The following is a 14,079-nucleotide window of genomic DNA, read 5'->3' as shown; positions in this document are numbered from 1 at the left end:
AAGGTATAAAGCTGATAATGTAATTACATAGAAAATGTCTTTATTCTTGAGGGGTGCCTATATAGGCCTTCTTTGTACCATTCTTTTAGCTTTTCTGTAGCTTTGGAAAACTTTATAGTAAAAAAATTGAAGAAATTGTATTTGTGGGCTGCACTCTTAAAATATTATATAAAGATAAGCATTATCTTTTCATTTCATTTTCAGTCGAGTATATTACTGGCTATATTTGCATACTGCATCATTGTGTTCTGTTCTGTTTTAACCTTGTTTTGTTTGGCCCCGGTGGCTCCCAGAAGGAGCGTCACGTGGCGAATCTATGCCAGCCCCGGCCGTCCTCGTCGGGCTCGTCTTCACGGGCTCACTGCACGCTCTCTAGGAAGGAGTTTGGTGGCCGCGTGCTTTGTGTCCCCTGATGTACCCCTTTACGGTCCCTCTTGCTGTGGTGTCTCTTCACGTGGCAAATGTGTCCTTTGGCATTTTTCTTGGCTGCTTGTCTTTTCATCCACTGCTTAACAGTGTGACTGTGCGGGCTGACACAGAGTCTTCTGTGCTTGACGTGAAGGCTGCCGAAGGGAAGGAAAAATCACGACAGGAAGTCCAGTTAGCAGTGACTGACAGGCAGCCCACCTGCACACACTGGGCAGCACGAGACCCCCACCCCCCAGAAGAGCACTCACATGACCGCAGGCAAGTCGCACACCCCGTCAGCTCTCTGAATGCGACACGCGTTCACCCTGTCCAGAAGCCTCCTGGGGGTGTGGTGTGAAACCTCAGTGCAGCAGCTGGAGGCGATGGGCAGTATGGCTAAGAGAGGCAAAGGAAGGAAGTGTTGGACCCCGCAGTTCCTGGGGGCCTGGCTCCCCTCTTAAAGGCTCCGGAGACACAGAATGTTCATCTGCTTGAGCAAGGGGCAAGCAGGACCCACGGGTGGCTTTGTGACGCAGACCCAGAGAGGCCACGGCTCTGCCATCCAGAATTGACACTGCATTTGGGGAGATAAAATTACGCACAGGCAGAGACACGAAATGAGCGAAGAGAGGAAAAGACGCTGCAGACCACAGTGCCAGTGGGCTTGCAAACTGACTTGATAAAAGATGGAAGAAGCGAGGTTGCACAGTTCTGAAGAGGGCGACCACGTGGGTCCCAGGGGCAGGTTTAAAAGTTGCCCACCTGGGCCTGGCTGGTGTGGCGCAGTGAGAGGTCCTGGTTGATTCCTGGTCAGGGCGCAGGCCCAGGTTGCAGGCTCCATCCCCAGTAGGGGGCGTGCAGGAGGCAGCGGATGAATGTTTCTCTCTCGTTGATGTTTCCCTCTCTCTCTCTCTCTTAAAAATCTATTTAAATAAATAAATAAATAAATAAATAAATAAATAAATAAATAAATAAAGTTTCCTGCCTGGGAAGGACTCGGCCTAATCCTGAAGGATTAGGATGAGTGGAGAAAATGGAAACTTATCCAGGCTAAAGGCAGGGTATGGTCAAGTGTTCTGAGACAGAACTGCACAGGGCACACTTAGGGTGTAGAGAAAACGAGACCAGTCTAGCCTGCGTGCTAGGAAGGTGAGTGACAGGAAGTGTGGGTCACAGATAGACTGAGGTCACACCACTGAGGGTTTTCTTTTAATTTTATTTTCTTTATTGATTTTTTTTTTTAGAGAGTGAGATAGAAACATCAATGAGAGAGAACATTGACTGGTCACCTCCTGCGTGCCCTTCACTGGGGATTTGGCCCACAACCTGGGCATGTGCCTGGACTGGGAATCGAACCAACAACCTCTTGGTACATGGGTCAACGCTCAACCACTGAGCCACACCGGCAGCGCCCACTGAGGTCTTAAATGTCAGTCTGAGGAGGAGGTTTAGCTTTTATGAAGCGGGGACCATTAAAGATTTGAGAAAGGAGAAGGGTTTTAGGAACATCTGTGTTGCAGTGATAAGCAAGACGGATTAAAGGGGGAGAGACTGGGGCATGAAGACAAGCCAGGAGGGGCTGCTGTGACCCAGAGGGAAGGGGGTGAGGGCAACAAACAGGAAAGGGAATGTCACCCCTGCTAAGTGTGTTTCTGCCAATTCCTACCTGGCACACAGCATTCTCCTATGCTTCCCATTTCACCACGTTGGTAATAAATTTAAAAGAAAAAATTGTTTTAGAAATTAACACCTAGCCCAGCCGGTGTGGCTCCCATGGACTGAGAGGTCCCGGTTTGATTTCCAGTCGGGGCACATGCCCCAGTTGTAGGCTCGATCCCCAGCAGGGGGCGTGCGGGAGGCAGCCCATCAATGTTTCGCTCTGTCATCAATGTTTCTCTCTCTCTCTCCCTTCCTCTCTCTCTGAAAAATCGATAAAAATATATTTAAAAACCTAGAGGAGGCAGATGGCAGCCTGGCAGTAATAACGGACAGAAGTTAGCCCTTGAACGAGGGGTTAATAGAAATGATTAAGCTGCTCCATGGTGTCAGCTACTAGCGATAGAGGTGCCTGCCGGTGGGAGGGGAGAAGAATCCATGCTTCACTCACAGGGAGACATCAGGCCTCCTCACAGCTGTGGAGAGAGGAGCTGGACATGAAACAAGAATGTCTATGGGACTAAGTCTCTGGGCATCGAAACTGTGTTACCTTTCATTCATTCTGTTCATTTAGTTACTCAACATTTATCGAACAGTTCCAGGCACAATGCTAGTCACTGGGGCGGGGGGCGGGGAGACAAAGATAAATAAAACAATATGTCCCTGTCCCCAAGAGGCTAGAGTAGAGGAGATAGATTTGGAACTAAGAAGTTAGAGAATAACCAGACTGGCTCCCTATCACTGTACTTTTGAAATTCTGTCCTGAAAGGCTCTCACGGGTTATCAAGACAGGCGCACAGGTATTCGCTATAGCAAAACATTTGTAAAGCAAAACTATTTCTAACAATAGCTTAATAAACATGGCACATCTAAATGGGATTAAAGGATGAGGTGGGTATATATATGCTAACATATCAATTCCATAATGTAAAAAAATGTTTTTTCTTTATTGATTTTAGAGAGAGAGGAAGGGAGAGGGAGAGAGAGAGAGAGAAACATTGGTGAGAAACAACACTGACTGGCTGCCTCCTGCACGCCCCCACTGGGGATCGGGCCTACAACCTGGGCATGTGCCCTGACCGGGAATCGAACTGGAGACCTCTTGGTGCAGGGTCGACGCTCAACCACTGAGCCACACCAGCCAGGGCTGGGTTATCTCACAGAATCTGAGTCATACTTGAGGAATCTGGTGTCTTATTCTGGGCAAGTCTTCTCAGGCAAGATCCTTTTCAACAATGATCCAAGAAAGAGGCTCTGCCATGACTGTAGGCCTTCTCCAGGGCCTGCGGAAAATCCTTGACCTTAGTCCCAGATCCTCCAGGAAAATCTCGGGAACGGTCCCTGGGGCTCCTTCCCTCCAGAAAGAAAGGCTTGCACCTGGCTCCCCATTCCACCTGTCCTAACAGCTCAGGGCTGCTCCATTCGGACCCGAATCGCAGCTGGGGATGTAAGTCAGTGACAGCCTAGCTGCAGCCCAGTATGCGTGTGTGTGTATATATTTTAATTGATATGAAATTAAAATATTGTATTTTTAATTCCCATATAATCTCCAAGTATACATTATATATTTACATAAATTAATTTACCAAAATGTATGTCTTCAATGACTTCTAAAGCATGCATTTAACGAGTAGATCTAGTTGAAATACACCCACACGAGCCACATAAAGTGTTAACGATTCTGTTCTAATTTGGTGTTGCAGTGAGTCTGCAGCAGCCCCACTGGAGAAACTGCTCACATTTCCGGGGCCAAGCTATGCATGCCACAAGGATCTCAATCCCTTCTCCATCTAGAGCCAGTGAGAACTGCCCGTGTTCCTGAGGTCAGGAGTGTGCACAGAGGCACACCCAGCACCGCCCTACAGGCTCCCTGGACCAGGAGAAGCACCATCGGTTCAGCAGACGTGTATTGCCAGCTCCCTCTGGGCCAGCCCTGGGCTCTGCCTCAGCAATGTTGAAATAAACCAGGCACCGTGTCTGCCCTCCTGATGTTTAATAGTCCAGTGGGAGGCAGGCCACTAAACAAGTAATCACAATACAGCAAAAGTGTTGACAGAGAAAACTTATAATCCCATAACCACTTATGGGATTATAAGTGAAAGAAGCCAGATTCAAAAGGTCACAAACTATCTGACTCTATTAATATGAAATGTCCAGAACAGGCAAATCGATGGTGACAGAAAGTAGATTTAGTGGTATCCAGGGTCCGGGGTGGGGGTGTGGGGGGTGGAGAGTAACTGCTTACAGGTAGTGTCTTTTCATGGTGATGAAATGTGCTGGAATTAGCAGTGAGGACTGTGTAATTCTGTGATTGCACTAAAAACCGCTTAATTGTATGCTTTGCAATGGTGAATTTTATGGCATGTGCGTTACATTTCAACTTCTTAAACATGCTGTTGGAGAACAGAACATTGGTTGTCCTTACATTTATGAACACATTTATTTCCTAAAACAAATTGTTTTTTTCTCTAGCTACACTGGGCTGCCTATTCTCCAAGTCAAACTGTTTTATTTATTTTTTATTTATTTATTTTTATCCTCACCTGAGGACATTTTTCCATTTTTTGTTCAGATAGAGTTGCGAGGGAGAGAGAGAAACATCGGCATGAAAGGGACACATTGAGTGGTCGCCACCCGCACGACCCAATCAGGGCCGGGGACAAACTACAACCGCGGTACATGCCCTTAGTGGGAACCGAACCCAGGTCTCTCTGGACTGCAGGCCGATGCTCTAATCGCTGAGCCAAACCGGCCAGGGCCGAAGTCAAACTGTTTTACTATCCCACTGAATTTTGGAGCTTATCCACGTATCCATCCATACATCCACCCATCTTACTATATCCGAATCACTGTGTGAATTCTTCCAGAGCGAATCACTGTCTATATCTGTGCTATGAATTCTTCTGTGTGGCTCACTGCGCTAGAGCTGGAGGTAGAGAGAGTTACTGGCTTCAAAGAGCTAACACACAGACCCTGCCGAGCTGCGACCAGGAAACGCTAAGGAAGGGGCCTTTCGGAGTCACAGGCACATCTAGGGATTCGAGTTATCTGAGTGCTGACATCATTTTGAGAAATAGGTTTAAGCCAGAAAGGCCCTCAGGACCTATATGCATTTTATTTTTTTATCCTCACCCGAGAACATTTTTTTTTTGCATTTGTCTTCAGATAGAGCTAGAGATTCACAGAACTTACATGCATGTATGCATGACCAATGAACATAAACAACAAAGTTGGGGATGGGGCTGGGGGGGAGGGGAGGAGGGTGTCAATGGGGGAAAAATGAGAAATATCTGTAACAAAAACAAATTAATAAAATAAAAATATATTAAATAAATCAGATAGAGCTGGAGGGAGAGAGGGAGGAAGAGAGAGAGAGAAACATCAATGTGAGAGAGACACATCGAGTGGTTGCCACCCACACGACCCACACCAGAGCCAGGGACAAACTGCAACTGAGGTACATGCCCTTGGCGGGAACCGAACCCGGGACACTATGGTCTGCGGGCCGACGCTCTAACCTCAAGCCAGACCAGCCAGGGCAGGACCTATGTGCATTTAACAATATATAATATAAAGGTAGGATGGGTTCACTTGGAGATTACTTAACCACATCAGATTAACTGTCCGGAGGCAAGAGGCAGGCCAGCATTTATACATGCTGGCAGCTGTGACGGGTGCCCTAGGTAGGTAGCCCGAAATAGAAAAGCCAGAATCCTTTGAAAGGGCCTGAGGAGTCAGGCAATGAGGAATGAATGATATCCGGAGGGTTTGGAGTAGGGCAACGGTAAGATTTTTTTGATAATGTCGCCCTCTAGAGGTTTTCTCATGCAAACTCCAGTCTGAATATTTCCATTTTTATTGATTTTTTCTTTCTTTCTTTTTTTGATACGTGCCCCCAGCGGGAACTGAACCCGACACTCTCTGGTCCCCAGGGCAATGCTCCAACCACTGAGCCAAACCAGCTAGGCCCATTTTTATTGATTTTTTTTTTTGTTAGAGAGGCAATGTGAGAGAAAGGCATCAATCGGCTGCCTCCTGCACACCCCCTACTGGGGATCAACCTACTGGGGATCAAGCCTGCAACCCAGGCATGTGCCCTGATGGAGAATCAAATCGGGACCTCTCAGTCCATGGGAGGACGCTCAATCCACTGAGCCACACTGGCTGCGCTGAATATTTCCTTTTTTTTTTTTTTTTTTTGGTGGTATGTGCCCCTAGCGGGAACTGAACCCGGGACTCTCTGGTCCGCAGGCCGATGCTCAACCACTGAAGCAAACTGACCAGGGCTGAATATTTCCATTTTTCAAGAATGATCAGCAACTTCCTCTGATTTCCACATACGAGGGATTTAGCAGTAGCAATAAAGTTGAAAAGGGGATTAGGTGACATTTCTTCTGCATTTACATGTTTGGTTTTTTTTGTTTGTTTGTTAATTCTCACCCGAGGATATTTTTCCATTGACCTTTTTTTAGATAGAGTCTGGAAGGGGAGAGAGAAACATTCACGTGAGAGACACATCAATTGGTTGCCTCCCGTATGGTGATTGACTTGGAATTGAACCCTCAACTCTTCAGTCCACAGGCCCATGCTCTAACTGCTGAGACAGATGGACCAGGGCTGTTACATTTTGCATACTTTTTAAAAAATAGTTTTTCTTTATTTATTTTAGAGAGAAAGGAAGGGAGAGGGAGAGAGAGAGATAGAAACATCAATGAGAGAAACATTGATTGGCCACCTCCTGCATGCCCCCCACTGGGAATTTGGTCCACAACCTGGGCACGTGCCCTGACCAGGTATCGAACCAGCAACCTCTTGGTGCATGGGTTGATGCTCAACCACTGAGCCACACATCAACATGATTTTTATTCATATGTTTGCTTGTTTGTGGGAGCAAGCTGACAAGGCGTTAGGGAAACTCCGCCTTCCAGCAACAACCACCTTGATGCCATCTTTGCATAAGGCCGGGAACCCCAAGGAAAAGAACCTGCTTTCGTTCTAAAACAGTTCACAAGCAGACCCGTCTGGTGGATTAGGGGTTCCCTAGAGGGAAATACAAGGAAATTGTTGCAGATAAGAAAGAAGTCTTGCAGAGTGGGTTCGATACAGCAGTGGGGCCCAGAAGTATGACCAAGCAAAGACCAGAAGTTTGTTGTGAGACTTTACCTGCTTCACCCACAACCCCTCCTCCAACCCCTCCAGAGATGCCTCTTTGTTTTGAGGACACTCCAGAGTGTCGGCCCAACAGCTCCACCTGGTGATGTATGAGAGCAGCACCTACTGGCCTAAGGTCAGTCCTCTGGCGGATGTAGGTGAGCAGCAGAGGGTCAAGGGCACGTGTCCAGCAGGTAGGGGCTCTGCCCATGTGGGAGACCAGCCTCTCTACTCTATCAGACCACCTTGCCCCAGATTCGTAGAGGGAAAGGACCCTTCTCTAGGACCCACAATTTGAGAATTATCAAGAATATTTGGATTGGGGAATCATGGGAAAAACCTGTCATGACTGCTCCTGAAGACCAAGATGGGGGTGGGAGGGTGTAGCAAGGGGACTCAGAACATCATGATGTCTATTCACCAGCCAGTGAAGCCCAGACCAGGCGGTCTCCATGGATAGCATCTGCCGTCTGTATGCCTCCTCCTTGGCCCACTCCTCAATAATTAGCATTCCTCAAATCTGGGGTATAAAAATTAGGTTCTGGGTTTTATTTTATTTTATTTTTTCATTTTTTTGTTCAGATAGAATGGGAGGGAAAGACTGGAAGAGAGAGAAACATCGACGTGAAAGGGACACATCGAGTGGCTGCCACCCGCACGACCCAACCAGGGCCGGGGACAAACTGCAACCGAGGTACGTGCCCTTAGCGGGAACCGAACCCGGGTCTCTCCAGACCGCAGGCCGACGCTCTAACCGCTGAGCCAAACCGGCCAGGGCTGGGTTCTGGGTTTTAAAGAAAGGATCCTGTTACCACAGAGACATAAACCAGCTTCCTCTCCTCCTTGGACGTATTGCACAGTCTCTTGCTACTCAAATGTGGTCCCCAGAGCTGCAGCAATGGCACCACTTGGGGGCTTATTAGAAATTCAGTTTGAGAAGCACTGGTATGAAGGGCACTACAGACCACAGCAGCATGGAAACAGGGCAAAGTACACGCCAGTGTTGGAGAAGGACTCCCAGGATAAAGAGGAAAACGGTGAGAAAGTTTCACTTGGCTGCTGGCAATATCTCAGGTCTATGAAGGTCAATACATAAATAAACACAATGATCAGAATGTGGTTGGTAAGGGATGTGCTTCCCCATTCTACAGGACTTCATGCCTTCTGGAGACAACTGGCCCATCACACACGGATGCCTGCAAACAAAGGTGTCCTCTGCCATCACCAAGCAGGCAGGAAGGGCTCGCCAAGCCATGATGCGTGAAACGCTACGCCTGGATGAAGTCCTCTCCGGTACTTTCTGGAACCCTGGGATAATGTTTGGGTAATGGAGAGTAAATGGGGGTTTTTCTTTACCTTAATATGAGGACATTTGGTCACCAGCACTTCCCACAGCATGGACACTGGAGTGGCCAGGAGGTAGTCCTGAAAGGGGGGTGAATAATTTGGGGCCACAGAGACACTCTGAGGGACTTTACTGCACAGTAGTTAAGCATACGGAGACAGACAACCAGGTTCGATTCCTGGCTCAGCCACTTGCTAGCGGATGTTGGGTGAGTTACGTGAGTCTGTGTCTCAGTTTGTTTATCTGTAATATTAGGGATGGTAATAGCACCTGCCTTACAGGTTGCTGTGAGGATTAAATGAGTCCGTACACTCACGTGCTCAGAGCAGCGCTGACAAATAATAAAGACTCAATAAATGGAATCAGACAACAAAAAAGCCCACATCTAGCCCAGCCAGTGTGGCTCAGTGGTTGGGTGGACCCATGCACCAAGAGGTCGCTGGTTCAATTCCCAGTCAGGACACATGCCCAGGTTGTGGGCCAAACCCCCAGTGAGGGGCATGCAGGAGGCGGCCAATCAATGTTATCTCTCGATGTTTCTATCTCTCTTTCCCTCTCCCGTCCTCTCTAAAATCAATAAAGGAAAACAAAATTAAAATTAAAAAAACACACATCTAGAGGCCAATATGTAGCACAGTTCCTGCCCCATAACAGGCATCCAGGTGTCTATTCCGTGCTTGTGGAATATGCCCATTTATGACCCCTCCAGTTAAATTCACCCACAATGGCCAGTTCTATGAAATTAAAATGAAGATGGGCCCTTGAAATATCTTTCCTCCGCCGGCTGTCATGATGTTACACTTGGCCGGTAGGGGGCACCAGCAGGCATTGCAGGAAGAAGGGTTTTCCTGGCTCTTCACAGGCTCAGGCAGGCGGCTTCTCCAGCATCAGGCTCTGGGAGAGCACAGCAGCGCCCCCTCCTGGTGGTTTGGGATCAAGTGCCTCCACTGAGAACCCGGAGGAATTGGAAACTCATTACTGAAAATAAAAAGAATGTTTTCTTTCCAAGGGCCTCATATATGACTCATATGTGAGAAGATAGCTGTTAATCTCTGTGCCTCTCTAGACATAACAAAGGACATTTGATTTATTTATCTAATTAACTTTAAATATGTTTTTATTGACTTTAGAGAGAGAGGAAGGGAGAGGGAGAGAGAGAAACATCGATGTGAGAGAGAAACATCAATCTACTGTCTCCTGCACACATTTAGACCAGGAATTGAGCCCGAAACCTGGGCATGTGCCCTGACCAGGAATCAAACCAGTGACCTTTTGGTGCAGGGGATGACGCTCAACAAACTGGGCCCCACTGGCCAGGGCACCAGTGGACATTTTAAAAGGCCTGAACTACATTACACATATGATGACTGGGTTTTTTAACCAAAACCTAGACCCTTAATCTAACAATGGTATTGAGGAGTACAGGACATACTGTTTTAACTAGAGGCCAAACCTGGCCCGGCCGGTGTGGCTCAGTGGATTGAGCGCTGTCCCATGGACTGAGAGGTCCCGGTTCGATTCCCGGCACAAGCCTGAGCTGCGGGTTCGATCCCCAATGTGGGGCGTGCAGGAGGCAGCTGATCGCTGTTTCTCTCTCACATCAATGTTTCCATCTCTCTCTGCCTTCCTCTCTCTCTCTAAAAAATCAATAAAAACATATTTTAAAATAAATAAATAGCCCTGGCCGGTTTGGCCCAGCAGTTAGAGCGTAGGCCTGCGGTCCAGAGAGACCCGGGTTGGGTTCCCACTAAGGGCATGTACCTCGGTTGCAGTTTGTCCCCGGCCCTGGTTGGGTCGTGTGGAAGGCAGCCACTCAATGTGTCCCTTCCACATCGCTGTTTCTCTCTCACTCTCTCCCTCCCACTCTATCTGAACAAAAAAGGGAAAAATGTCCTCGGATGATTAAAAAAATAATTAATAAACAAATGGTAAACCTAGAGAGGACCTGGGAGCAGATTGCCTGGCGCGTCGTGTTAGGCCTCTCAGGGGCCACTCCTGGTGGCACGGAGAGTCCCAGCTGTGCAGAGCAACTTCCAAGCACAAGTGTGTATCTCAGTAGCCCTCCCTAGTGAGTTTCCTATGGTTACAAAAAAAAGACAGTCTTCTTTTAGGGTACAAGCAGCAGGTAGCTCTAGCAAGTATCTGAGCAATAAGGAGCCTTCCTGATCTGAGGAAGAAGATGGTCAGTCAGAAGAAAGACAATTTGGGACACTGTGAATCCAAATCCCCAGCTTGCAACTGGGGGACACAGCCAGGCCCACAAAGCTCTACACTGTGGCTCTAATAATTTGCTTGGGGCCACAGAGAGTGCACGAGGGACACTTTTATGGACTCACTGTTGAGTCCTGGGAGCTAGTAGCCACATCAGAGGTGTTGCGTATACGCCCTCTTGCCTTTGGGCGGAATCCAAGGCTTTAATTGTGGGTAGGTCAGCTGCTTCTGGTTTATGCAGAACATATGGGGAATGCCAGGCACTGATCCATCACATTGAGGTGGCCATTAAAGGGGTCATTAAGATAGTGGGACAGTTAATGCCTAGAAGAACAAAATGTATTTCCCAAAGTCCCAAACGGGCACAGGCCATTTTCCTCTTCCCTCCTCCAGCAACAACTGCCAAGGTCACACATACCTCCGTCCTGGCTCTACTCCGGCTCCCCCGCCCTGCCCTGCCCCGCCCCCCCAGCCCCGCGCCCCCCCCCCCCCCCCCCGCCCGCCTTCCCTACTCTGCCCTGGGGAATCCGATGGCCCCCAGGGGAGCCTGCGGCCCAGACAACTGAGGTTTGCTGTTCTCCTGCATTTTAACCCAACATCACTTATTTCTAAAGGGCAGAGTGTTGGGCTTCTCACACAAGGCAATTTTCCTCTGGCCCAAACAGCCTTAGGAACAGCCCTGAGACTAACCCAAACGGCTAATGGTCTCCGAAGCTCCCTTTCTTTCTTCCATCACCAGCCGCTCCTTCTCAGACACCTCTGTGTGCTGCTGTCCCGCATCTCTGCCTGGACTCAGTCCCTGGAAACTTAGCCTTGGGCCTGTCCCACCGCTCACCCTCCCCTGCCCCCTGCCCTGCGGCTGTGGGCACAGCTGGAAACAGTCAGGAGGCTGAAGGGGGGAGATACTATGTGAGTACAAAGCTGCGCCCCAGCTGTAAAGCCTCCGCAGGTACACCTCTGAGGAACGGAAAGGGAGTCCGCAAATTGCAACGGTGAACTTTCCAAAAAATTTTATAGAAACCTAAAATGAAAAACGTCTGTCTTTGTCTTGATGACACAGATGGATAGAAATGAAGACGGGATTCTGCAGACCTTTCCTTGCTCGTACTCTGCACGGGGCTCTCTGAACGAAGCCTCCAGGAGCCCCGCAGGTAACAGGAGCACAGCCGGCCTGACAGGTCGGGGGCAGGGCCACCGTTGCCAGATCTGATTGTTCAAAAGAAGATTTAAAATCCAATTTGTATATGTGAGTATGTGAGTATGTGTATGTGTCATCCATCCGTTTTTTGTTTTTAATCCTCACCTGAGAATATTTATTCATTTATCATCAGAGTGGAAGGAAAGGAGAGAGATAGAAACATCGATGAGAGAGAACATCGACTGGCCGCCTCCTGCACACCCCCCACTGGGGATCAGGCCCACAACCTGGGCATGTGCCCTGACCGGGAATCAAACTGGTGACCTCTTGGTGCAGGGTCGACGCTCAACCACTGAGCCGCACCAGCCGGGCTCTTGCATTCCTTTTTAAGGTCTGATTAAAGTTTGGGTTTTCAGTATCCACAGAGCTGACTTTGTCCAGAAAACGTGCAACTCCCCAAACCTTAACCCAGAAGGCCAAGCCTGCCTTTCTTCTAGGGTATGCACCTTTGCACCCAGACCGTTTGCAGGGGAGGGTGATGGGGAGACAGATGAACGACACGGGCTCGCCCCCACCTTCTCCTGGGGATTTTCTAAATTACTCTCAGCAGAAAAGAAAACAGCTCAAAGTTACACTCAGGTGGAAGGATCTCATCTACCAGGTAGCAAATCACTAGTATTGAGGTTCCTTCCTGAAAATTCTTCTTGGAGATCAGGACCGTAAACTTATGCCTTTCTCTTGTAGATCATTGTCAATTCCTAGCCGACGTTAGGAATGCCGGCTCCAAATTGCTGGCAGCCCCTCTGCCTTGGGGGGCAGCCCCCCTCCTTGCACTGGAGGCTTAGAAGCAGGCGCCCCGACTCACCTTCCGAGGGGCGAAGAGCCACCCAGGCAGCCAAGGCCAGGAGAGCGAGCCCCGTCTGCAGCATCCCCGCCTGTTCCACGGCCTGTTCCGCGGCTGGATGGCACCACGGCTCAGGCAGGCGATCAGGCAATGAGGGGAAAGGTGTCCTTGGGCGCAGGGAACGAGCTGGAGGAGCAGGAAGCTGGGAAGCCCCGCCCTGGGAGGGGCTGGGGGTACCTATTTCTCAGGTTTCTTTCCTGGCAACCAAGCCCTTTCTTAAGACCAGACCTGTTTTCAACCACCGGGGTCAGGCGATGTCAGTGGCCATCTGACAGCTGGTGAGGTCATTGTGTGGGGGAGGGGGGGCATCAGAGTCCCTTGGAAACCATTAAAAAATAAAATGGCTATCTACAGGAATTCCTCCGTGGACCTATAGAGCAGAAGTTTGGAGTAGGAGACCAGTAATTTGAATTTTAAAAACCTCCACAGGGGATTCTGATGGACTCCTCTATGGAGGACCACTGCATCAAGGAACCGGTTTTTAAGTAGCTCGTTGAAACTAAAGGTTTCTAGGGACAAGGGTGAAAAGTCATAAAAAACGATTATCTGGTGGAAAGATATGAAAAAGTTCGATCCCACTCTGATCTTGGTGTGCAGCCAAACGCTTCCAGGGAAGCTGTCGGCTCATTTGGGAGGAAGGTGGGGCGGGGAGGGCCTCTCCGCCTGGGCCGAGCCTGCTGGAAAAGAGAGTCTGGAGCAGGCTGAGCGCAGGTGCCCGTCCAGCTCCTCCTCAGCTCTGTGCGTAAACAGGGTGGGGGGTGGGGGGAGGGCGGCTGGATTCTAAGCTACTCACTGGCTGCATAACCTCAGAAGATGTCCTCCACTTTGGGGTGAGCACGGAGGCAGGCTGGACGACCTTCCCGAACCCGACCACCTTCCGTCTCACTGCGCTGTCCCATGGAGTGGCCTCGCGTCCACGGGGGCCCTGGAGCATTCGAAATGTGCTCGTCCACATGCAGATGCGCTGTGAGTGTGAAACACGCGCCCGTTTCACAGGCTTGGCACAGAAAGATATAAAATATGATATATCATGTGAATAATTTTCACATTGATCACATGCTGAAAACGATAATATTTGGATATGTTGAGTCGAAGAAGAGAATTGAAATCAACTTCACCTGTTTGTTTTCACTTTTTTAATATGACTACTGAGAACATTTTGAATTACGAATGGAGCTCACGTTATATTTGCATCGGGCAGTGCTGCCTCCAAGGTCAGGAGCTGGAGGTCAGGCTGTCCCTCAGCTGTCAAGCTGTGGCACTTAC

The 14,079-nt window shown here is 49.0% G+C and overlaps 1 protein-coding gene across 1 annotated transcript; it reads right to left on the bottom strand.

Annotated features, from left to right (window-relative positions):
• Positions 1-372: 372 nt before the first annotated feature.
• CCL28 (C-C motif chemokine ligand 28) lies at positions 373-12,838 on the bottom strand. Its single transcript, XM_036278831.1, is given in 4 exon segments — positions 373-406; positions 408-563; positions 678-804; positions 12,775-12,838. Coding segments are annotated over 4 exon segments (381 nt in total).
• Between the last annotated feature and the right edge of the window lie 1,241 nt (positions 12,839-14,079).

The sequence above is a fragment of the Molossus molossus genome, unplaced genomic scaffold (assembly GCF_014108415.1).
Source record: "Molossus molossus isolate mMolMol1 unplaced genomic scaffold, mMolMol1.p scaffold_m16_p_3, whole genome shotgun sequence".
Lineage (NCBI taxonomy): Eukaryota > Metazoa > Chordata > Mammalia > Chiroptera > Molossidae > Molossus > Molossus molossus.
Note: the sequence above shows the minus strand (reverse complement) of the source record. Positions and strands in the feature narration are given on the sequence as shown.